Genomic DNA, 24,398 nt, shown 5'->3' with positions numbered 1-24,398 from the left:
ATATATTGCAGATTCCAGAGCACCACCAGAGCACAGCATCCGGCTTCAGTGATGGAGACAATACAGCTGATGATAACGCGCTCTCTGAAGATGATAGGTCCAAGTAAGTATACTAACTAAATTTATAATAAACTAGCTTACCTTCCGCCCGCGGCTTCGCCCGCTTTCTCTAAAACGATTTGAGATTTAAACTATCCTATCTTTCAAGTTGGATCGAACTGCACATGGTGTGCGAATTTTATTATAATCGGTTAAGTGGTTTAGGAGTCCATTGACAACATTGTGACACGAGATTTATATAATATATATATACATATTAAGATTTTGAAAAGAATACCTATCGTATAAAACATAGTGATAATAAATGAATACATTTTAATACGTGTAAAAACATACACATTTAGTATCATCATAGTGATACAGTTTATCTATGGTGATACTAAATGATTTTTTTAAATATCAAATTAAATAGCAAACTACAATACAATCTGTTAAATAATAAATAGGCCGATATTTTGTGTATATCTTTGAGGCTTATATTTTCATGGAAAATAGATAGAATAGATAGATATAATTTTCGTAAAATTAAAACGACGTCTTGTTAGGTCATCTGATCCATATTAATTATAAAATGCATCTGCATTCACATCAATTTCATCAATTTCCCTCTTAAGAAAATATATCAAATTTCTGCAATTACCTCTATTAAAATTAAAAATATATTACCAATACCTATTTATAAGATAGGTAATTGAAATCGGCTTTATATTTTTTTCATATCCTAACATTTTCCCTATGACGTAGGCCAGTATCCAGAACATCTATATATATAAAACTCAAAGGTGACTGATATAGTGATCTATCAACGCACAGCCCAAACCACTGGACGTATCGGGCTGAAATTTGGCATGCAGGTAGATGTCATAACGTAGGCGTCCCCTAAGAAAGGATTTCCCGAAATTCTTGCGGGAACGGGGAAAAACGGGGATGCACGTACAAAGTCGTGGGCGGAAGCTAGTTTCATATAAAAGTAAACAAAAAAAAAAAAAAAAAAAAAAAAAGTCCAGTCTCGGTTCGTCACTCGATCGAGGTGAACGCGTACTTCGTAATAAGTTGCGTACTGAGTCATCGCGTGCGGTATCGGCTCACCGCGGTTACCGTTAGGTTTCTACCTGCGGCAGCCGCGCGTCGGCTTTTGAATTAAATAATGGATACTGATGATCTAATCCATTCTGAGCGCGAAAACGTTAATATTACTAATTTAAACCACTCAAATTGTCACGAGGAACTTGACGATACCTCAGAAGACATACAAGTTTGTTCTGAGACGCCGAAGAAAACTATTGTTGAGCATAAACCAAGTAAAAGAGGGAGGGATGAGGACGATTGGAATTTAATTCAAAGAAAAGAAAAAAGATGCAAAACTAAGATTGTGGAGGATAAACTTCAAGTTTATATTTCTTCGAAAGAAATTTTACCGAAGCAGTTTACTTTAGCAAAATTATTTAGCGGTGAAGATATTTTGGATGTTGAGAGGGTTAAATATATAAACCCCTATAAAATTAGGGTTGACGTGTGTAACGAGAAGATGGTGGAAAAACTTGAAAAGTCTAAAAAGTTCCAAGAAATGGGGTGGAGGATTCAAAGGGCTTTGGAAGTTAATTTTTCGTATGGCGTTATAAAAGATGTAGATTTGGATTTAAAAGAAGAAGAGATTATTAAAAATATTTCGTGTCCAGAACCGGGCGAGATATTTTCCGTCCACAGACTTTCCCGTCGAAGTAGCAGCGAGAGTTCAGGATGGAAGTCGTGCGAATCCATTCGCATTTGTTTTAAAGGTTCTTATCGCCCACCCTATATATCGGTAGATGGATTGCGAATCAAAGTAGAACCTTACATATTTCCCGTATCACAGTGTACGCGCTGCTGGAAACTGGGACATACTAAAAGCAAATGCATTTCCTCAAAAGTAGTATGTCCTAAATGTTCTGATAACCATCCTAACTGTGATACATCAACATTCAAGTGTGCTAATTGCGGAGGAAAACATATGTCTTTGTTTCGCTCTTGTCCGTCTTACCAAAAGGAAAGAAAGCTTAGAGAGTTGATGGCGGAGTATAATTGTACCTATAGAAGAGCACTTTCTCTCTACGTTCCGTTGGAATCTACTAAAAATAAGGTTTCACACTTTGCTGATAATGAAGATTATTTCCCCATAAATGAATACGTCGACGGTAATACATTTGATGTTCTGCCTGTTGAATCTATTCAGGTAACGCCAAGTCGGAGGTCAACGTACGCGGATGTCGTCAAGGACTCATTTCTATCGAAGAGCAGAAGGAGTAGAAGTTTTTCTCATACCCCAAAAAAGACAAATATTTTTAAAGAATTTATGGATGTCGAAACGTCCTCAAAAGTAGAAGAAACAGAAGTAAAGAATTCAACAGAGAATATGGAGAAGAAAGACGTTAAGTTTAGTGAGCTTTTAAGCAGGTTAAAGGACATAATCTTCCTGAAAGGAGCCACATTTAAAACTAAAGTGCAAAGTGTGATTAGAAGTTGTATTGAATGGGTAATGCTTGTAATTGTGGAAAATATTTCTGATTGGCCAATCCTACAGTATGTTATTGATTTATTGAATATTACAAATGTCTGTAACTAAAAACAAAATAAAGCTAAATATGATACAATGGAATGCTCAGAGTATTCGCCCAAAAGTTAATGCATTAGAACAGTTGCTTAACCAAGAAAAGATTCACATTGCTGCCGTTAGTGAGACATGGTTAGAGCCTGAGAGTGATTTAAGAGTAAGTGGTTACAATATTTTCCGTAAAGATAGGTGTGACGGGTATGGTGGCGTTGCTTTAATCGTTCACCGGTCAGTTATAGCATCTTTAAAATGTTTTTTAACTAATATAAGGCCGGGTATTGAAATTGTAGCTATTGAGATATTTAATTGTGAGGGTATAAAATATGTTGCGTCCTTATATTGTCCCCCTTCGATAAATACAAGTAAATCAGATTGGGATCTACTATTTAGTACATTTGATAAGAAATGTGTGTTATTAGGCGATTTTAATGCACATAATACAAACTGGTCAAATAAAATAGACACCCGTGGCATTAATATTCAGGACGCTATTTTGGATAATAATCTAATTACATTGAATAATTGTAACACTCCCACGCGTTTAAAACTTGTTAATAATAATTTGCAACAGTCCTCGCCGGATATATCCCTGGCTTCTGCCGATGTAGCTTTAAAATTGAAATGGTCCATCTTAAGTGAAAATTTAGGTAGCGATCATCTTATCATTAAAATAACTTCGCAATGGGATAACACACGAGGGCACTATACTTTGCGCCGTAATTTTAAAAACGCGGACTGGTCGTCTTATACATCGTTTTTAGATAAAGAATTTGTTTACTGGGTATTTTCTAATGAAGATCCTCAATCGTTGTATAACAAGTTTATTAATACTATTAATTTAGCTGCCGATTTGTATATTCCATTTGTTAAGCTAAGTCACAATCCAGCAAGTAGTTTCAAACCCAAACCATACTGGAATGTAACCTTATCAAAGTGTGTAGCGGAGCGACGGTTAGCTCTTTCCACTTTTCGCCGCAACCCAACTCCACATAATTTTGCAAAGTTACAATCTCAAGTCCGCAAATCTCAACGCTTGATACGGGAAGCGCAAAATCGGTCACGCCACGAATTTTACTCTTCTATTGATGGCCAGTCTAAGTTAGGTGAAATGTGGCATAAGATAAGTTGGTTGAAAGGCATCAACACATCGCGGCCTTGTATCGATAAAGAGAGTGCTTATAATCTCTTACAGAATTTGACACCCGACTCGGCTGTCCCTAAAGATCCTATGTTTGACGTTGGCATGACTATTTTAGACAACCAAATTTCCATCCAGGAATTAAAGTCTTGTATGCGTCATAAGGACTCGACACCAGGAAGTGATAATATTTCATACTCCATGCTGGCTCACTTACCTGAAAATGGACAACGTTACTAAAGTTATTTAATGTTTTTTATTCCTTTGGCTTTGTACCACTACAATGGCGAGATATATCGATTGTGCCTATTCCAAAACCCGGTCGAAATGATCAAAGTGCTAATTCCCTTCGTCCTATATCGCTTATTTCTTGCCTCTGCAAAGTTTTTCATAACATTCTTCTTAAACGATTAGAGTGGTATATCGAAAGAAACAATTTTTTCTCGTCTAATACTGTTGGATTTCGCAGATGCCGTTCTACTCTTGATAATTTAAGTAACTTAGTTTCACGAATACAAACGGGCTTTTCTCGAAATGATATTTGCCTCGCTACATTTGTAGATATAAATAACGCATATAATAATGTTGATGTATTAAGTTTGATTGGAATTATGCAAAAGTTAGGTGTTAGCCCCAAAATATGTCGATATATCTGGAATTTTTTGAAGGCTTGGAAATTAGATCTAATTGCTTTTCTGTTCGAAGATCTACCTCTTGCGGTCTAGCCCAAGGAGACCCTCTTTCACCACTCCTTTTTAATATTGTTACCATAGATATTTGTAAAAATATAAATAACGTGTCTATTTCTCAGTACGCAGACGATTTTGTTCTTTTTATTAATTGCCGTAGCGCGGAGTATGGAAGATTTCACTTGCAGAGAGCATTGGATAAATTAGTTGAACTGTTGTGTATTATTGGTTTGGACATTTCGATCCAAAAAACAAAACTTTGCATATTCAAAAGGGGTTGGCGTAGAGAGTCTATTAATCTTTTCATTGAAGGTATCCCAATACAGTCGGTTGATAGTGTAAAATATTTAGGAGTGTGGCTTGACCGTTCTTTGCGCTGGTTTACTCATATAAAATATGTCAAAGAAAAATGCTACAAGTTGTTAAATTTTTTCAAAGTGATCGCTGGGTCGGATTGGGGCATTCATCCAATTATGTTAAGACACATTTATATTGCTATGATACGAAGTAAATTAGACTACGCGTGTGTTTTATATGGTAATAGCTGTAAAACTAATTTAAATATTCTGGATAAGATACAAAATCAATGCATGCGAGTTATAGGTGGTTTTGTTAAATCGACGGCTATACATGTTATGGAGAATGAGCTATCTCTTCCTCCTCTAAAGGTGCGTAGATATTATTTAGCCGGTAAGTATTGGCTTAAAAGCAAAGCTTTTTATGATAATAATATAGTGGATGTCCTAAATGAGTTGAGTAGTCTTTGCAAGAACAGTTATTGGGCCCGCCGAAATACTCCTTTGTTAGTCTTAGTTCATGACTTGTTAAAAGAAAAACCTATTTATTCTTGCTGTCAGTTGGATATGTTTTCTTTACAAACTTGGGTCAGCAATGTGGATCTTTGGGATGTGTTGGAACTGGAAATCAGGGGCATCAATAAACCAAAAATGAGCCACCAGCCTCAAATGTTAAAACAACTCGCGATAGAGCATTTAAATTCCAATTACTCAGTTTTTTATTATATTTACACAGATGGCTCGAAACTGGGCAACTCTTGTGGCCTAGCTATTTATGATCCTCAGTTGAACTGCTCCGTTCAGTTGCACATTAATTTTTCAATTTCTATCATGCACGTTGAACTGATTGCTATTGCAGAAGCTATTTCATATATTAATTCTTTGGGAGATGGTAAATTTGTTATATTAACAGACTCTAAAAGTGCTATATATCACCTGGCTCGATGTACCTCGAATTTTCGAGGCACACCGATTGCCTACAGCATTTTGAAAATGCTATGGAATATTTCCTGCAATAGTAATAAATCAATTAAAATACAATGGATCCCTTCTCACGTGGGTATTCCTGGTAATGAAAGAGTAGATTCCCTTGCCAGGACCGCAGTTACGGAAGGTATACCATTCACGTGCCTACCTTTACATACCGATTATATTTATTATTTGAGAGATTGTTGTAGTCAGATGTGGAAGGAGCATTTCGACGAGAGATCTTTATCGAAAGCGATTTGGTATAAAACCATTCAGAGGCACATTCTGCAATATCCTTGGTTTACCAGTTCCAGTTTAAGTAGATCTGAAATTGTAATTGCTCTCAGGCTTCGATCTGGACATATCCCTCTAAATATGTTTGCACACCTGATGGGTAAATCGTCATCCCCCAATTGCAGTGTGTGTAACATAGTGGAGGATGTTTACCATATTATGGTGGAGTGTGTCCGGAACGAGGCTGAAAGATCTTCTGCTGAGGTCAACCTTAGGTTGTTGGGCAATATTAATGTTTTTTTGGCGCTTCCTTATTCTAAGGAAGCTAGATTTATTTATACAATTGTTAATTTAGGTATTAAGCGTAGGTAGTTGATTTTTGTAATGCCAATGAGGGTGGCATGATCATGTCTGATCAAACCCTCCTTAATAAAATAAAGATTAAAAAAAAAAAAAAAAAAAAAAAAAAAGTCCATAAAGCCCTCAACTCAAGCGCACAAAAGTAAAATAACGCGTAAGGTCAGTTCAGTAGGGATGGGCTTGATACAACTTAATAAGGAAGTGCATCCGACCATTGACCCGTTGCAAAACGCTTTTACCAATTTAATGTAGACAAAATGATCAGTTGAACTACAGTAGATACTACTCAAACTCAAACTCTGAATATTGATTGAAATGTGCTTCTTTGTTTTTAAATCTTCTAAATACATAATTAAATGTTTACTGGTTCGTAAACTACATGGGGATTAAGTCCCCGTACAAACTCTTTTAGGAACCAATGCTAAATTAATTCTATGTATGTTTTTGTAAATTTAAGTCCCTGTAGGAACTGCTTTAGGAACCAATGCTAAATTATTTCTAAGTATTTTTTTTGGCGTGACAAAAGCGTCTCTAACGTCTCGTGACTACTTTAATAAATCAAAGTTTGAGTTACAATAATAGCAACTCAAGCATAATAGCAACTCGACATCATTTGGATATCCCTTATATCGTCACCACTCACCTTTCATAGAAATTACGCAAAGTTTCTATAGAGAAGAACCGGCAAGAAACTCTGTAATAGCTCTAAAAAATCACTAAGCTGCTTCTTCTTCTATTTGTATGCAACCTCGTCAGGTGGTTGATCTCAGTAAATAACCAATTGACACACATCGGGACTATTACGAATTTACGATTGCAAGATACCATCCGTCTTGCAGGACGAATGTAGGGCTGCCAGAAATAAATGGGAATCCTTTTTGAAATAATAATTTTGACAACCCTTGAATAACAAATTAAAATGGGTTCATTTAGAAATTATAAGACATTGGTTTTGATGGTATTACGACGACTACGGTACTATTTTTTAATATTGTAGGTGAACGTCTGGAAAAATATCCTCGCTGTGAATCGTTTATGAAACAGGGTTAATAATAGGTATACATAAACAATTTATTACTCGCTCGCCCCGATTCTGACCGGGTGGACTCACCTGGTCGGACTTATAAGGACTTATCCCTATAAGTGCTTATAAATCTTAGAATTATAAATAGTTTAACGTAACCTAGTAATATAGCAGTATACTTATTAATAATAAGTGAGAACTTGAAATAAATTTATACATTTTATTAGGTAACTCATGACTCACCTTGAAATTAAATAATTATAAGAAAAACTAAAATGATTAATCCTCATATCCTCACTGAACTAAAAAATATACTAACAAGAATAAAAAAATCAGATTCATCATAAAATCAAATGCAAAAAATGCTCGAATTTAGTGCAGTAAGTCTGTACCAAATAGCTAGTAAGAAGAAAGGTCTAGAAAGCAAAGGATATGCAGAAGTTTTAATAAGTTTAAATTTTTAACCTTTTACCAAATAATTTTGTACTGTTCTTTTATTGTTGATTAAGTAACTTGTAGGTATTGTTAATCGCTTACTGCGTAGAAAAAATAATTAGGTATAACATTCTATTAAGTAAACGCAATGAAATAGGTCGTCAGTCGGAATTTGATATCATGCATTTTGTGTAAATGTGTCGTTGATTACAAAAGTAACGATAATTAATTACCTATTTATTTTTAATAGGTAAATTGTTTGTTTGATGACAGACCGTTTGACCGTGATTAGAAAAGTCTCGAAGAAAGTATGACCCATACAAATATTTAGTGTGCAACTTTTTATTATCTCTTTCTTTATTTCTTTAAATTGCTTTTTCATATACGTTATTTGTATTTACTTGTATTATATTATGTACGAGAAAATTTTCCTTTTGTTTCCTATTTTCCGAACTATTTTTTTAATCCTATTAAAAAGGAGCGTTAACACGTGTACCGCGTTTTCCCGTGCAAGGCTTCTAAGAATTTAAACTAATTATTATATTTATATTGATTTATTATATATGTAATTAAATAATTTTTAAATATAAAGGTATGAAGAAGCGAAACATACACACATAAACATTAATCCATACTAATCCATACTAATATTATAAAGCTGAAGAGTTTGTTTGTTTGTTTGTTTGAACGCACTAATCTCGGGAACTACTGGTCCGATTTGAAAAATTCTGTCGGCGTTAGATAGCCCATTTATCGAGGAAGGTTATAGGCTATATTTCATCACGCTACGTGCAACAGGAGTGGAGCCACGGGGGTGAAACCGCGCGGAGCAGCTAGTAAATACATAAAACTTGCTATATTAATTAGGGCTTAATTAACGTATGTAATTATACAATGTCAATCTTTACAATCAAACTGTTCTCTACAATACGAAGAAAATATTCGATAGTAATGAGTACATTTTATAATGATACTATTATTCATACTTTATGTGAAGAATAAGTAATTTAAAAGTTGCACTCAAAATCCGCGCTCATAGTATAACATTATAGGTAGAGACGTCACGTCATACCGGTCAGTATGCTTTGACAAGCGCACGCGCCGCTACCGAGATCTCTTGATCCGATCTATAGATCTTTGATCTATTTGCTGTGATTGTGGTTGTGAATATTTTTGTAAGTAACGTTATAATCATATTATGATTGTGTCGGTTGAACAGTAAGTTTTTGTTCGATTTTTTTATTAAGTGTAACGGTTATAATTATTTCCATATATTTATGTTCATTTTTAATAAGAAATTTGAGCCAATTAGGTTTCTACATAAATATCGAAAAGTAATAAAATGAAATGAATGTGACTTTCAATAGGTATAACTTAGAACAGGTTAAGTTCAACAAAAAAATAATGGTGGCGTGATAAAACAAAAGGAAAACGTGTATTTTATCTTAGAACTTACATTATGTTGTTTTTTTTTTTGAATTATTTCTGCTTAATATTAAAAAATGGACATTCAACCATTGACTGTGTTACTCGGACAGAAAATTTTCATGTCAAAGTGTTTGTAACCAAACTTCTGTAAAACTGCTCGACCGATTTTGATGAAATTTTTGTATTAGTTATACGGGAAAACAAGGTTTAGCGATATGACAAAAATGTACCATTTGACATGAAAAAGAGTCTGCACAGTTTCTTGCCTGCTCTTCTCAATAGAAACCTGTTTTCCATCCCAGTGGTAAAATTTTCCAAACGTTTAATAAATGAATGTTTGATTTTGTATTTAATTCTATTGATAATGTTCATAATATATTTTCCATGTTCCAAACGAATGTAGTCTTGCTTATCAATCGACATAAATTCAATGAGTGATTAGCATTACGCGGGCAAATAAATTCTTATTAAAACGTAATCGATATGAAATAGTTTACTGCATTTATTTGTTTGTTCAAAACACTCGCCTCTATAAATATTCATTCTTAATTATATTAAAAACTAGCTTCCGCCCGCGACTCCGTACGCGCGGTAAAATTAAGAAAAATTAAGATTTATTTTTTTTCTACGTACATATTTTTCCGGGATAAAAAGTATCCTATTTTATGCCCAGGATAATAAGGTATAATTATACCAAGTTTCATCGAAATCGAACCGTTAGTTTTCACGTGATGCCTTCACATACAGACAGACAGACAGACAGACAGACAGACAGACAGACAGACAAAATTTTTTTTAATCACATATTTGGGTTTGGTATCGATCCAGTAACACCCCCTGCTATTTATTTTTTCAATATTTTCAATGTACAGAATTGACCCTTCTACAGATTTATTATATGTAATAGATGTTAGTGTTTTTGTTTGTGTGTGTTAATTTCATTCCAGACAGTTTACTCTATAAAACTTTATAAATTAATTAGCTATATATTGTATTTTGAAAGACAACCGAAATAAAACAATGAAAGTACTTATTATTTACCGGTATTTTCTTATTTTAGATGCAATAAGCTTTCAAAATGAAACTAACTTTCAAACTATCAACGCATCAAGTTGCATAAAAATCGGTTTAATTTTTTGTCGGTAACGGCCTGAGAACGGTTACTTTGTGAGTGCTCATGGGCGGTGGTGATCACCTCATTAGGTGACCAGCCTTTACCCGCTCTATTTTAAAAAAACCTAGAGCGAAAAAGTGGAAATAAAACTATCACTGCATGAAATTTTATTAAAATCGATTCAACGGTCAAGACGTAAGCGTAACAAAGAGACGTACATATTATATTACTAAGTATGGATACAGTACATTGGAATTAGTATAGATAAGCTTATTTATGTTATTAGTACACCATTATTTATTTAATCTGAACAAATGACATAAATAAGGATAGATATATTATATTTTGCTGTTTATACAAAACTTGAGCATAGTGATTTTTTTGTGAAGATTTTATAAAATAATTTAAAACGTTTTAAAGCAATTAGAAGCTAGATGAAGAATAAGGAAATACATCTAGAGTACTGCGAAAGTTTGTTTATTTTCAAGCCAGCTTTCTCCCGAAGCAACTTTACTTCATATAGGTACACAATTTACTGAGAAAGAATTAGCCCATTTTGCTTAGGATATTTAACTTTATATGTATATTCGCAAATTTTTATCAAAATTGATTTACCGGGTCACCAACGAAACAGAACTTCCTTATTTTATAAATAACTAGCTGTTGCCCGCAGCTTCGCCTGCGTGGAAAAGATAAATAAACATGATACTTTTCATCCCCTATTTTATCGCCTTGGGGGTAGAATTGATCAAAATCCTTTCTTAGGGGACGCCTCGGTCCTAACATCTACCTGCATGCCAAATTTCAGCCCGATCCGTCCAGTGGTTTGGGCTGTGCGTTGATAGATCACTATATCAGTCACCTTTGAGTTTTATATATATAGATAATAATATATTGGAATGCTTTATACTTATAAATACATAGATTCTCACAAGTAAGCAATTACATTGCTAGCTAAGCAGTTACTATTACATTGTTTATCGCATTTTATTATATTTTGTCGTTACATTTGGTTTTAAGCACGTACGTTGTTTGTCTTATTACTTATAGCGTAAATTTGGATATCCATACTAATATTAGGTACTAGCTTTCGCCCGCGACTCCGTCCGCGCGGAAAAATTAAGAAAAATTAAGATTTATTTTTTTCTACGTATTTTTCCGGGATAAAAAGTATCCTATTTTATGCCCAGGATAATAAGGAATAATAATTATACCAAGTTTCATCGAAATCGAACCGTTAGTTTTCACGTGATGCCTGAACATACAGACAGACAGACAGACAAAAATTTTTTTAATCACATATTTGGGCTTGGTATCGATCCAGTAACACCCCCTGCTATTTATTTTTTCAATATTTTCAATGAACAGAATTGACCCTTCTACAGATTTATTATTTAATAGGTATAAATGCGAAATTAACTCTGTCTGTCTGTTACTCAATATACACGTTATGTATTTATTATGTAATATAGGTACACGCGTTAACTACTGAATCAATTTTCATGAAATTTGGTTTAGAGATATTTTGATACCCGAGAAAGGACATAGGCTACCGGGAAATAGGATAGGTTTTATCCCGGAAATCCCACGGGAACGGGAACTGTGCGGGTTTTTCTTTGACTGCGCGGGCGAAGCTGCGGGTGGAAAGCTAGTTATAATATAAGTCATAACCAAATACTACATTTATCATAAGAAATTCGTGTCAATTCAGTTTAGTATTTTGTGACGGAGCCGGAAATATATGAATCAGAATAAACTTAATAAAAACTCTATAATATCATTATGTAGATAATTAAATTTGATTCGCATGATTATTCGTAATGCTGGTAACTTACTACTCAGTACTCAGGTATGTTACAGCTAAAGTAAATCATTCGAATATTAAACAAAGTAATTATTTAATTAAAGCTATGGAAATAAAAACAACAACAAGTAAACAACTCAGACGTCATCTAACTTTCGGATCTACATAAGTAACAAATAAAAAATCTGTAAACAACAAAGTATTATATAAGCTCATTAAAATCATATCAACATTCCGTTAACCGGTTTGAACCGGTGTGATGACGTCACACCGACCTTCCAGAAAATGTTTGATAATAAGGAAACTGACACACACAGGTGTTTAATGGAGTTCACTTAAGATTACTTCGTATGGGCTATTTTAAACCAACTTTGGAAGAATTATTTTCTTTAAAATCCTCCCAATATATCTACGACTTTTGAATGGATATGATTTAAAAAGAACTACTAGACTTTCTTGCCAGCTATTCTCTGTATATTTGCTTTCTGGACAATCTATAATATATTATGATGGTTCAAAAGCACTTCTAAAAGAAGTCTAGTCAATAAAAATATTTTTAAGTCAGACTTATTTCATTAATCACCACATTTGTTGCAGAACACCGCTCAGATCCCCGCGCAAGAAGTACCCAAGACGGTCTCGGTCTGAGTTTAGTATGGATGAAGACGATTATTCGCCGAGTAATTCAGTCACCTCCGTTAATTCATTGGCCAGCTTGCTCAAAGAGAAACTGCAGGTGAGTCTATGGATGATTTTAGTATTAAAAAATACTAAAGTAAAATACTTCTTGCTTTGTTTTTTCCAATATGTTTGTATGAATAGGTACTTAACAAGTTGAGATGTATTCCGTATATTTTTGTAAATGTGCAATTAAGCCTAGGCTATTAATAAAACGGCTAATTTAGCCATTTGACTGCAACATTGCTTTATGAACAAGCACAAGTGCTCTTTGTAATTTATCACTCTCGTAGTCCATAGGACGGAAGATTTTATTTGATCCACGCTTAATAAACTAAAATATTTTCAGATATATATCTATCTAAAATCGCTCTATAAAATACCATTCCGACAGAAGTAGCATTTATACAAATTATTATTATCTCACATTTAGTAATGTAGTTATAACTTAGATCATTAAGTAATAATGATCTAAGAGTTATAATTATCTGACATTTAGTTATCACTACATAGTATAAAACAAAGTTGCTTTCTCTGTCCCTATGTCCCTTTGTATGCTTAAATCTTTAAAACTACGCAACTGATTTTGATGCGGTTTTTTAATAGATAGAGTGATTCAAGAGGAAGGTTTTATTTTTTAATTTATTAGGTTTTATACGGCGGCGAAGCCGCGGGTGGTAAGCTAGTGTAGTTATAATTATGTTTCATTACTTAATAGTGATTTAAGTAGAACTAGTTAAGTAAAATCTTAAAAAAAATCATTTCAAGGGTTCAAGTCCCGCCTCGTGATCGAATTTTTTCTATTCTTTATAAATTTATATTTATAAAGCATTTGAATGCCTTAAAAACCAAAAAATATAAATTCAAGAAAAGGTCGTGTTCCATCGTTACAATATTGTATTCACTGAAAAGTGCTTCATATTGGTTGAGATGGTTGTTAAATCATCTCAATAGATGGCGCGCGGTGTGTCCCTTAAGACACATAAAACTGAAAGGATTAGAATAAATTCGATTGCTCAGGCGGGTCACGAGTGGCTGAGTTGGTTAGGCATCCGCCCCGGAATGGCGCGAAGGATGCGGGTTCAAGTCCCGCCTCGTGATCGAATTTTTTCTATTCTTTATAAATTTATATAAAATCATTTCACCTTATTTACTTTATTAGCTTGAAGTAAAGTAGTTAGTTACATTGCACTATTAACACAATATAGTATATATCTGTCAACTGTGCTATTAATTTCCTCTTTAACAATACTTTACATACTTTGAAGACTATAAAATCACCACAGAAAGAACAGAAAAAGCAATAATTCATTTTATGGTCGTGTATATTAATTACATTTTATAATAAATTATATTTTCTTGGACTGTTTAAAGATTCAAGATGTTGATAAATGACTTTATAGAATTTATTATGAATACTCTTATTTACGTATTGCATCATGTTTTCGATATAATCAGCTGTTATGTAATGTGTTATTATGTATCTAATTCAGAAATATTAAATTAAATTAAAATAATAATATATTCTATGAAAAATAAATTGTGCATATTAGGAAGAACTGATTCAAAATGTGTTTAGCGGATAAACATATCTAGAGAAATAATATCCATCACATATTTTTTAATCGCTGATCAGTAACCAAAAGTTACTTTAAAATTACAGAGTATCCCGCAAAAGATGAGGAAGAAGCCAACAGACTACAAACTACGAGCGTTTGTGCTACTAATGTTCCTTGCAGTAGCATTCTTCATTGGTTTTGCTTACACACTGTATCAACAGAAAGCTCTCACTAAGGCGTACTTTGAAAGCGTACAGTTCAACGAACCGAAGCGACTTATAAGGATCTTTAATGCAGATGATGTTGAGATACTGAGAGCTAATCTTGGTAAGTTTTATCGTCATCACCATCACTAAATATAGTGTTAATATAGGAAGTCTTAATAAAGTGACTAGTTTTTGTTTTGCCAATGTTTTTGTGGTTTACATGGTAGGTAGATAGTTAGTTACTTACACGCTTACATCTAGTATTTTTTAATAATTAATGACTAGTCGAGTTAATTGAAAAATAAGGACGAATTAAAACATCATACTGTATGAACTAATTAATAACATAATATAAATTGACATATTATGATGGATGTGGTTTCAATTCTCTTAACACGTGAAGTAATTATAACTGTATCACGCAACTTGCAACGTGTGACTTAGTAAATAATAGGTAAATTTTAAAATAATTTATTTGACGATTTTTGAAATAATATTATCACTGTTCTTCGATTTTCGATAGATTGCTAATCGAAAACACAATTTAATGTTTGTTAATAAATCCATCCCAGCTGTCGACCTCCACGGCAAGCAAAAAGCCTTCCCCTGCTTACCGGAGCACCGTCTCTCCGACGGCTCCGAGTGCCTCGAGTGGCTCAGCAACCTGCGCTTCTACCTTAAGTGTCTGCCGCACGACCCTGGGGTTGATAATACCACGTGTTACTCTGTGCATTGGAAGGCTTTGCGACATGGTGAGATTTTTTTTTTTTTATATCATTGTAATTTTTATTAATTGTAATGTTGAAATATTATTATTGTACCTTTAATAATGATTTACTGATATATGTATAAGAATAATTTGTTTGTTGCTAATTTACTAATTTCAACCACATTTCAACGGTTGTTCATTCTAAATCCATAAAATATAAATTAAAATATCATTTTCTACATGTTCTGAACAAAAAAAAAAAAAGAAATCGATACAATATTCTCTTTGCTATTCAGTAATCAACATCATAAAGTATTTTAAAAATTAAGAATAAATTATTACAGATATAACTCCAAACGACTGCTTCGACTGGAGCGAAACCAAAGTACATTGGTATGGTGGCGGCCAATCCATCAACCTCACCTGGCCTCTCGACTCCGGAGCCATCGATTACACTCCCTTCATTACTGGAGACATGCAGAAATCACAACTCGGCAATGTCCTCACACGATATTTCATCAACTCTAAAGGCGCAGCCATCATCATAGATGACGAAACTCCACTATACTTAGCAGTGAACAACGGGAAAAAACAGATTTGCATTAAAGCGCAGTTTGATGAGTTTGCGTACGCTAATAAATTAACCGAATTCCCAGAAATGAGGTACAATATTTGCACTTCGATGGACATGAAGTCGTTACATTCATCCATACACAGTCATAGGCGAGCTCCTCTCTGGGATGGACTAAAACCAGCCGATATGCAAACCCTAGAATCGTTAATATCAGAACCGGTGTGGCAAATAGCGCCCAGATTCAAACATGAATTACTAGCAGAAACAATATCTAAATACACAGAAGATGTCATCGATTTGGGTTTTCTAAAACAGGGTCACGTGCTAGTCAATGAGTTTTGGCAAGATGAGATTGGTGATTTTAAAGTTGATGTAAAGCGTTTTAGCACTCTTAATACGACAGTAGATAAATTGCATCGTAGAGGTTTCAAAGTCGCGTTCACAGTGCAACCATACATCAGTACGGAAAGTGAAAATTTTGCTGACACAGTACAAAAGAGATTGCTCATTACAGAAAGGAATGGGGATAGACGAATACCAGCTTTGACTCGTTTCAAATCAGTTGATAGCGCTGGGGTTTTAGATGTAACAGACGAAAGAGCGAAGGCTTGGATTTACGATAAACTACAGGTGGTTATGGACGAATATCACATCGATTCGTTCTATTTCGATTTAGGAACTGCATACGATATGCCGTACTACTATAGATGCGAGAAACGATTAATCAACCCTGATCAGTACAAAACTGCATTCATAAAGGCGTTCGAGAAGAATTTGAATATAATTGGGGTGTCATCTGCTGTCAGTTTGCCGAGGCCTCCGATATTTGTGTCGTTGCCGCCTTTCGAGTCGAGTTGGGAAGCTTTGCAATCAGTGATACCGACGATGTTAACGTATGGTGTGAACGGGTATCCGTTTATAATGCCAGGAGCAGTTGGTGGGGATATTTATTGGCCTGGAAGTGAACAATTCTTGCCATCAGCTAAGGGATCTTTGGATGCAAATGGAACGAACACAACGCAAGAAAACGGTATAGCATTACCAGAAAAGGAGTTATATATGCGGTGGTTGCAACTGGCGACTTTCTTGCCAGTGATGAAGTTCACGCATTTACCGAGTAAATATAACGACGAGAGGGTTCTGGAGATGGCCAAAAATTTGACACTGTTGCGACAAAAACTGGTGAGTCCTTTTTTTTATTTATTTATTTTGTATTGTATCTATCGAGAAGTTATTAAATTATAGTTTAAGCCTTTATGTGACTGTTTTATATTTTATCCTTTTAAGTACATATTTTATAGTTTATTGATTTCATAAAATATATCAATAAATCTATTTATTTCTTTGACAAGCTATTGCATAGTTTCTATCGCAGGCCTTGAGCGCGAGGACCGAATCTAGAAATTCCATAACAAAAAAAACCTCACGCTCTCCACTCCGATGGGCTCGGAGGTGTGGCTTGAAGACATGCTATGCAATAGCTTTACCGCGGCAGTCCCCGAGTGCCACACGTCTTTTTTTTTATATATGTACACCGATTACTCCGAGGTTTCTGAACCGATTTACGTGATTATTTTTTGACGTGACAACGTCTTATAATTCGATAGAGCTGGCTGCACGCCCGAAGCATTTTGTGTGCGATTTTCGTTTGTTTTTTGTAATGAAAAAACGTTTATTTGATTCTGTCTTCTCGCTTTCCTATATATTTCAAGTGAATGCCTATATATTTTTCTAGGTGACGCCCCTATTCCTGAAATACAAGCGCGAAGCCCTAGAGGAGGGGCTGCCGTTGGTGCGGCCTCTGTGGCTGCGCGCGGAGGGCGAGGCGGCGCTGCAGGTGCGCGACGAGTTCGCTGTGGGGGGGGACATCGTGGTGGCGCCCGTGCTGCAGCGCGGCAGTACCGTGCGGGAGGGTGAGCATACACACAAACACACACACACTAGACTACACACACACACACACACATATACACACACTTAATTAATAAGCGAGAAGGTGTGCGGGAGGGTGAGGATATACACACACACAAACACTTAGTTAACAAGCGAGACGGTGTGCGGGAGGGTGAAGATATACACACACACACACTTAGTTAACAAGCGAGAAGGTGTACGGGAGGGTGAGGATATACACACACACACACACACACACACACACACGTTAACAAGCGAGAAGGTGTGCGGGAGGGTGAGGATACACACACACACACACACACACACACACGTTAACAAGCGAGAAGGTGTGCGGGAGGGTGAGGATATACACACACACACACACACAAACGTTAACAAGCGAGAAAGTGTGCGGGAGGGTGAGGATATACACACACACACACGTTAACAAGCGAGAAGGTGTGCGGGAGGGTGAGGATATACACACACACACACACGTTAACAAGCGAGAAGGTGTGCGGGAGGGTGAGGATATACACACACACACACACAAACGTTAACAAGCGAGAAGGTGTGCGGGAGGGTGAGCATACACACACACAAACACTTAGTTAACAAGCGAGACGGTGTGCGGGAGGGTGAAGATATACACACACACACACACTTAGTTAACAAGCGAGAAGGTGTACGGGAGGGTGAGGATATACACACACACACACACACACACACACACAAACGTTAACAAGCGAGAAGGTGTGCGGGAGGGTGAGCATACACACACACATACAAAGGTGAGGCTTGTTACTGTAGCTAGGTTATGTGAGAAGGTTTTGTTTGAACATCTTGGAGATGGAGATAGTAACGGGAGGATGAGGATATACTATGAAGCTGTTTGTTTAGTAGTTGTCATTAGTTAGATTTTTTAATAAAAATTATTTTCACAAGAAGTAGCAGTATTCGAGCCTGCGTCTTTCGCCATAGCGACACAAACCAAACTCTTGCCTTGAGCAAATTTTTTTGTTCTTTAAAATACTATTTTGACAATTCAAATATACACCCCCACCAGCAATATTATATTCATAAATTCTTAAACTTTTCGAGTTTATGATTGCATCATTAATGTAAATTATATCATGTAAGAAATATGTTTAATATTATATAAAAAAAATCAATGCCACTTTTCGTTGTAATTCCATAACTCGAGAACGGCTGAACCGATTTCGATAATTCTTTTTTTATTATATTCCTTGAAGTACGAGGATGGTTCTTATGTAGAGAAAACGTTAATATGTACCACGGGCGAAGCCGGGGCGGACCGCTAGTATTATATAAAATAAAATAAAATTATATTTTCCAGTATACCTACCCAGTGGACTCTGGCAGGACGGCATCGACGGGTCCCTTCGGAAGGGCAATCGCTGGATGCACGAGTACAAGGTGCCGCTCGATAGAGTCGCCTACTTCATACGGAAACCTGATGATATGAGGTTCAAGTGATAAAAGATAGAGGAAAAATCGGAATAAATAAAGTTGATGGTAAAAAGATTGGAAAATTTTGAATAAATAAAGCCGATGAAAGGATTTTGATGAAACACGGAAAACAAGTATAAAAGTCGTCAATTTTTAATATGAATTATCATATTAATAATTTATTAAGATCTAACTCGGCGAAATAAATAGGAAAATAGAATAAAATTGGGGACAATAAAGTTGGATAGGATAGAATAATATATTTCGGAGAACAATCCGCCATGTTTTTTTTTAGAATTTCATTGTTAGTTAGTTCGTTAATCAAAGAAGAATCCGATATATTCACCAACGCTTAAAACTTTTGACTAATTTTATCAAGGTATACATTTTATTTATATTTGTCATATAAAGTGATAATTTATACACCTAACTTTATAATTGTTAGCCATTGTGGAATTGAGCTAGAGTATTATTTATTAGATTTGAATAGAGTCAAAGCCAAGTGATTTAAAAGTAAAGATGGGACCATTTTTGTATTTAAGTGTCCGTGAAGCTAGCTTTAAGTTTAAATAATAAAAATAACATTAATAACGATCAGGCTATTTTAAGGATCGATGTTTTTCTCCATAATTATAACAACCTGTATTTTGGAAATCGGGTTTATATTTTAGGAATCGGATTATAATAATTAAAAAAGCATTCGACGTCACTGCCTCAAGGAAACCTACGCTATGTACAAGATAATGTAATTTAAATATTATATAAGCAGTATAATATTATTTTTATTATTCATTTATAACAAGCCAAATGCGTAAACTAATTTATGTTTTTAGACATTAAGTGCCATTGTAATAAAATATAAAAATTGTGTATAATATTCCAATATTACGGATTAAAATACATATTTGTAATATTAATTAAGTATTTATGTTTTAATAAAATATGATTTTCTACACGTATTCGTAAATAATATTATATAGATTAAAGTCATTTACGTTTTTGAAAATATTTTTGGTTTTACGAAGCTTCATCGAATACCATTTCAAAAATGTATTCTAATTATTCGTATTTGACAGTTTTGACATTTTAAAATGTTGGTGTAATAGGTACTTTATTGGACGGATAAATTTTATCCAAGGATTGAAAAATCGGCCCTAATGATTTTATTGTCCGACCATCAAAATACCATGTGTATTAAATATTATGTTATATTAGGGTGACGCAATATTATATTATTTATATTTCCTCTTTTTGTAATTCCGATCTAGTCTTACTTTAGATTTTTGTACAAACAATATTTTTATCAAATAGGGCTGTGTCTTATTTACTGCGTAATTGATAATGCAATTGTGATTAATCAAGTATTAAATTAAAATAAATATTTTTTGATGTAGGTATTAATTGCAAATATGGAAGTTTTTTTTCTATAGTTCTTAACATAATAAAACGAAATATAGTCGATAAGTTTATTATTAATTATTTATGTATTTAGATAAATAATAACCATGTGCCAATGTTTTTGTGTAAATAAAATGATCGCTACAGTTTGTGGGTTTTATTTTATACTAGCTGTGCCCTGCGGTTTTACCCGCAGTGCTCCACTCCTGGTGGTCTTAGCGAGATGATATTTAGCCAATAGCCTTCCTCGATAAATGGGCTATCTAACACTGAAAGAATTTTTCAAATTGGACCAGTAGTTCCTGAGATTAGTGCGTTCAAACAAACAAACTCTTCAGCTTTATGGTATTAGTATAGATGTGTATCTATGTTTATAAGACACAAAGTCAAAATGGAGTAGGTACCTACGTGTAAAAAGGTTCAGCAAATTGAATGTGTCTATAATAATATATAATTATATGGCTCAGTTAATAAACAATAATTATATTACGTAAGTGAACCTATTTTAAAATTCTGATGTGTGAGGTAAAGTTGAAATAAAAAGCACAATAATTTTTATAATTTTATTTACTTGAATCTCTTATACATCACCAAACACGCTGAATGGGGAATAGCGACGTGACTGATACAATGAATGGTTTATTTTTTTACCTTTTTAATTTACATAATATAATAATAGTTACAAATACCTAACATCCACATAGGGACTAATATCATTATTTAAATTATTAAACATGTTCAAACAGCACATCACTGTGGAAATATCAAAACAAATATCACTGAAACAATCAGTCCTCCTTACCATTAGCGTGTTAACCCTGAACAAGTCGACGACGCTCTATCCCCGACCTGCTCGGCTACAATACCCACCACATCAGGTTGTTAGCACCACATAAGCTTCCCCTATTATCCATAATACCTACAGGCCGATATTTACCTATCTACAAACACACCTCCCGCATATTACAAAGTAGGAACCGAAACACATAACGTGATATGTTTCCGGTAATAAACCATCACGCGAAGCGATAGGAACGAAAGCCATATAATCACAAATTCAAATCACAATAAACAATACTATAAATTACGCGTAGTTTGGTCTTTAAAACATTTCAGAATTGTGAACATTAAATCCATCAAATTCTATTATTATTAACATTATTATAGACAGTATAATAAATTTTGTAACAGCAGACAAAATTAACACACGTCCGCAATAACGGTTAGAAAAATGCAACATTTAATAATTTCAATAATGATTTTATTTTCAGAGCTATTGATGTTCACTAAGCTGATACAATTCTTAATTAACAACATTTTATAATTCCTAATATTATGCATTAATTAGAGTTCTAGCTAATACAATAGTAAATCTCAGGGCAGGCTCGTTAGCCAAAGAAATCTTAAAACTTGCCAAGAGGAAGGCTAAAAAACTAGCACTCTTAAAAGCATTCATCGTAAAATACTGATACATCATTTTTTTCTATTCAGAAAGCAATAAAAAGCTTATAGCCAAATTTAAATAATAAATCGTCTATGATACTATTCAATGTAGGTAAGAAACCAAAATCAAGTGTAAATGCAATTTTTCGGAATGCTTGAAGTAGTTACGTATATTTAGACGATATATCAGTACAGTACGATGCTCATTTATCCCATCACACCTAATTACACCTTCCTTGTCCATTCGTTTAAAAGCAACAATCATCCACACAAACCAACATGCAATATATAGCCGTATATGATAAAAATAACTATTAAATAAATCGCTATACGAAAAAAATAAATAGACATATAGTTAATTTATCGTTACGAATCTTCGTCATTAAGGTAAATACATTGTGCTGGTGCTTGAAATATTATACAGAATTTTTTCTATTTTAAAGGTAGTTTGGCAAAGAAAGCAATAGTAGAATTCCATTAGATTAGCTTATCGCTATGGATGACTTAAACGTAATTGACATAAAAGTTTATTTTCATTGGCAAAATGAAACAATGGAAACACTTCGGTCGACAACAGAAGTCGAGCGGGCCGAGTACAGCTTACGTCCTACTCTAGACGGTAGTGTGATCACATTCGCGCGAACCATTCGTACAAAACATTCAATTTAAGGAATTTATCATTAAGTGGAATAGGTAGTTTATTATATCAATTATAAATATTTAATAACAAATTATTAATGTCAAAAATCAATACAAATAGGAACATATAATACTATTTATTTTATATATATTTGGGACTCGACTAGAAATTTAAATGTACAAAATCAAACGTATTAATATTTACTTGTAAAAAAAGATTAACTTTCATAGAGTCACCGTAACATGAAAAAAACAACATCAAAACTATGTATCTAACAGATATAGATAAAAATCATATATCAACACAAAACTCAGCTGTAATTTTAGTAGTCCTAATAAACCATTTTATTTAATATGAATTAAGCTCTCTATCGTCTTAGGCTCATTTTGGTTTACAGAGGCAAAAGTGGCGGTGAGTGGATGTAGCACATGACTACTGCAGCAGTGTCCGTAACCCTTGTACACATGAGAACGATTAATGCAGGCCTTTAAGCGTTCCTATGTAGTACAAAGTGTTATTCAATTAGTACTATTTTTGTGCAAAATCTAATTACTATCTAATTACTGAAAAAATTGAGGATTTTTTTTCAATCATCAGATAGCACTGGTTTATTATTTATTTTAAAGTTTACGAACCACTTTTGCCTTTGTAAACATTAGAAACAATTATATTACTTCTATCAAACAATGAAGTGCAGTACGCACGTTGTCTTTTTAAGACGTTATATATTTGACTTAGACTCTGGTCGTAAAAAATTATGTACTTCAGGTTATTTTAACAAATCAGTTTTCATCATCGCTTACAATAATCGTATCGATTACGATCACGTCCGTTTAAAGCTCGTGGTATAAATACTCCACGTATTTCATTATCATAATCTCTTTTAAAACTCACAATGCGATAGCAAAATAATTTCTCAAAAATTTAGATTTTTCGCACAAGCGGTGTTTTGGCTAAACAAAATGGACTGGTTATGCTAAAAATCGTATATAAAAGCACTACTGATTGTATAAGACCAAATTCAAAAATATTATCAGAAATATAAGATTTTAAATGGCATGTATTCATTTATGTCGCTACTAGAAAAGAGTTTTAGAAAAAAATGGACGTTTTTGTTTTTAGGTCGAGATTCGTATTGGATGCGATCGAGTTCTTGTTTCACTAGGATCCATTCTTATGCCTACACGTAAATTTCGAATCATGTTTTTGAGTAAGTATTTATCTACAGCTTAAAAGAATTTCACAATAGTCTGTCTGTCTATCGTTTATCACAAACATTGAATCTATTTGCAAACTATCTCATACGAAGTAGCATCCTCGGGTGTGCGACGCTTCTGAGTAGATACATTATTTCAAGTGCAATATTTGATCGTTGAACAATTCCACTCAGAAGGATTCCAAAAGCAGAGGCTACTTCTTCGATGAGAAGGCTACAAATAGACCCGACACCTAGAACTCGAGTCTGTAAGCTGCACACGAAGTTTCATGGTCTTGAAGATTGATAGTGCATCGCGAGGCAGAAGGTGACAGATCAATTTTATATTTTTCGAGGGCTTCTTCGTTCTCAGCTACCCAGTAGCCGAGGACGTCTGTGTCATAAGTGGGTATAATTGTGACTTCTGAAAAAAAAAAAAATAGATTTAAAAAATTGATAACTTTTGTAGAAACATATTTCATGACTTATTGA

At 34.2% G+C, this 24,398-nt stretch overlaps 2 protein-coding genes across 7 annotated transcripts in view; one reads left to right on the top strand and one right to left on the bottom strand.

Moving 5' to 3' along the window:
* The window catches only part of LOC123698457 (myogenesis-regulating glycosidase), a 35,741-nt gene extending 15,605 nt beyond the window's left edge, over positions 1-20,136 (top strand). For 4 of the 6 annotated variants that reach the window (XM_045645086.1, XM_045645087.1, XM_045645088.1 and 1 more), the window contains 8 exons: positions 12-103; positions 12,739-12,877; positions 14,483-14,705; positions 15,157-15,336; positions 15,638-17,049; positions 17,603-17,780; positions 19,118-19,262; positions 19,307-20,136. In XM_045645086.1, the coding sequence (XP_045501042.1) occupies positions 12-103; positions 12,739-12,877; positions 14,483-14,705; positions 15,157-15,336; positions 15,638-17,049; positions 17,603-17,780; positions 19,118-19,257 (2,364 nt within the window). In that variant the 3' untranslated portion in view covers positions 19,258-19,262; positions 19,307-20,136. Of the gene's footprint in view, positions 1-11; positions 104-8,874; positions 8,971-12,738; positions 12,878-14,482; positions 14,706-15,156; positions 15,337-15,637; positions 17,050-17,602; positions 17,781-19,117; positions 19,263-19,306 lie in introns of those variants that run through there. The other 2 variants (XM_045645090.1, XM_045645091.1) reach the window with 2 other exon arrangements.
* Positions 20,137-21,177: 1,041 nt separating this feature from the next.
* LOC123698746 (microtubule-associated protein futsch-like) overlaps positions 21,178-24,398 on the bottom strand; it is a 101,208-nt gene continuing 97,987 nt past the window's right edge. Inside the window, exon 10 of the mRNA XM_045645494.1 lies at positions 21,178-24,330. Within this exon, the coding sequence (XP_045501450.1) occupies positions 24,161-24,330 (170 nt within the window). The 3' untranslated portion in view covers positions 21,178-24,160. The remainder of the gene's footprint in view (positions 24,331-24,398) is intronic.

The sequence above is a fragment of the Colias croceus genome, chromosome 16 (genome assembly GCF_905220415.1).
Source record: "Colias croceus chromosome 16, ilColCroc2.1".
Lineage (NCBI taxonomy): Eukaryota > Metazoa > Arthropoda > Insecta > Lepidoptera > Pieridae > Colias > Colias croceus.
This window is presented reverse-complemented; position numbering and strand designations above follow the sequence as displayed.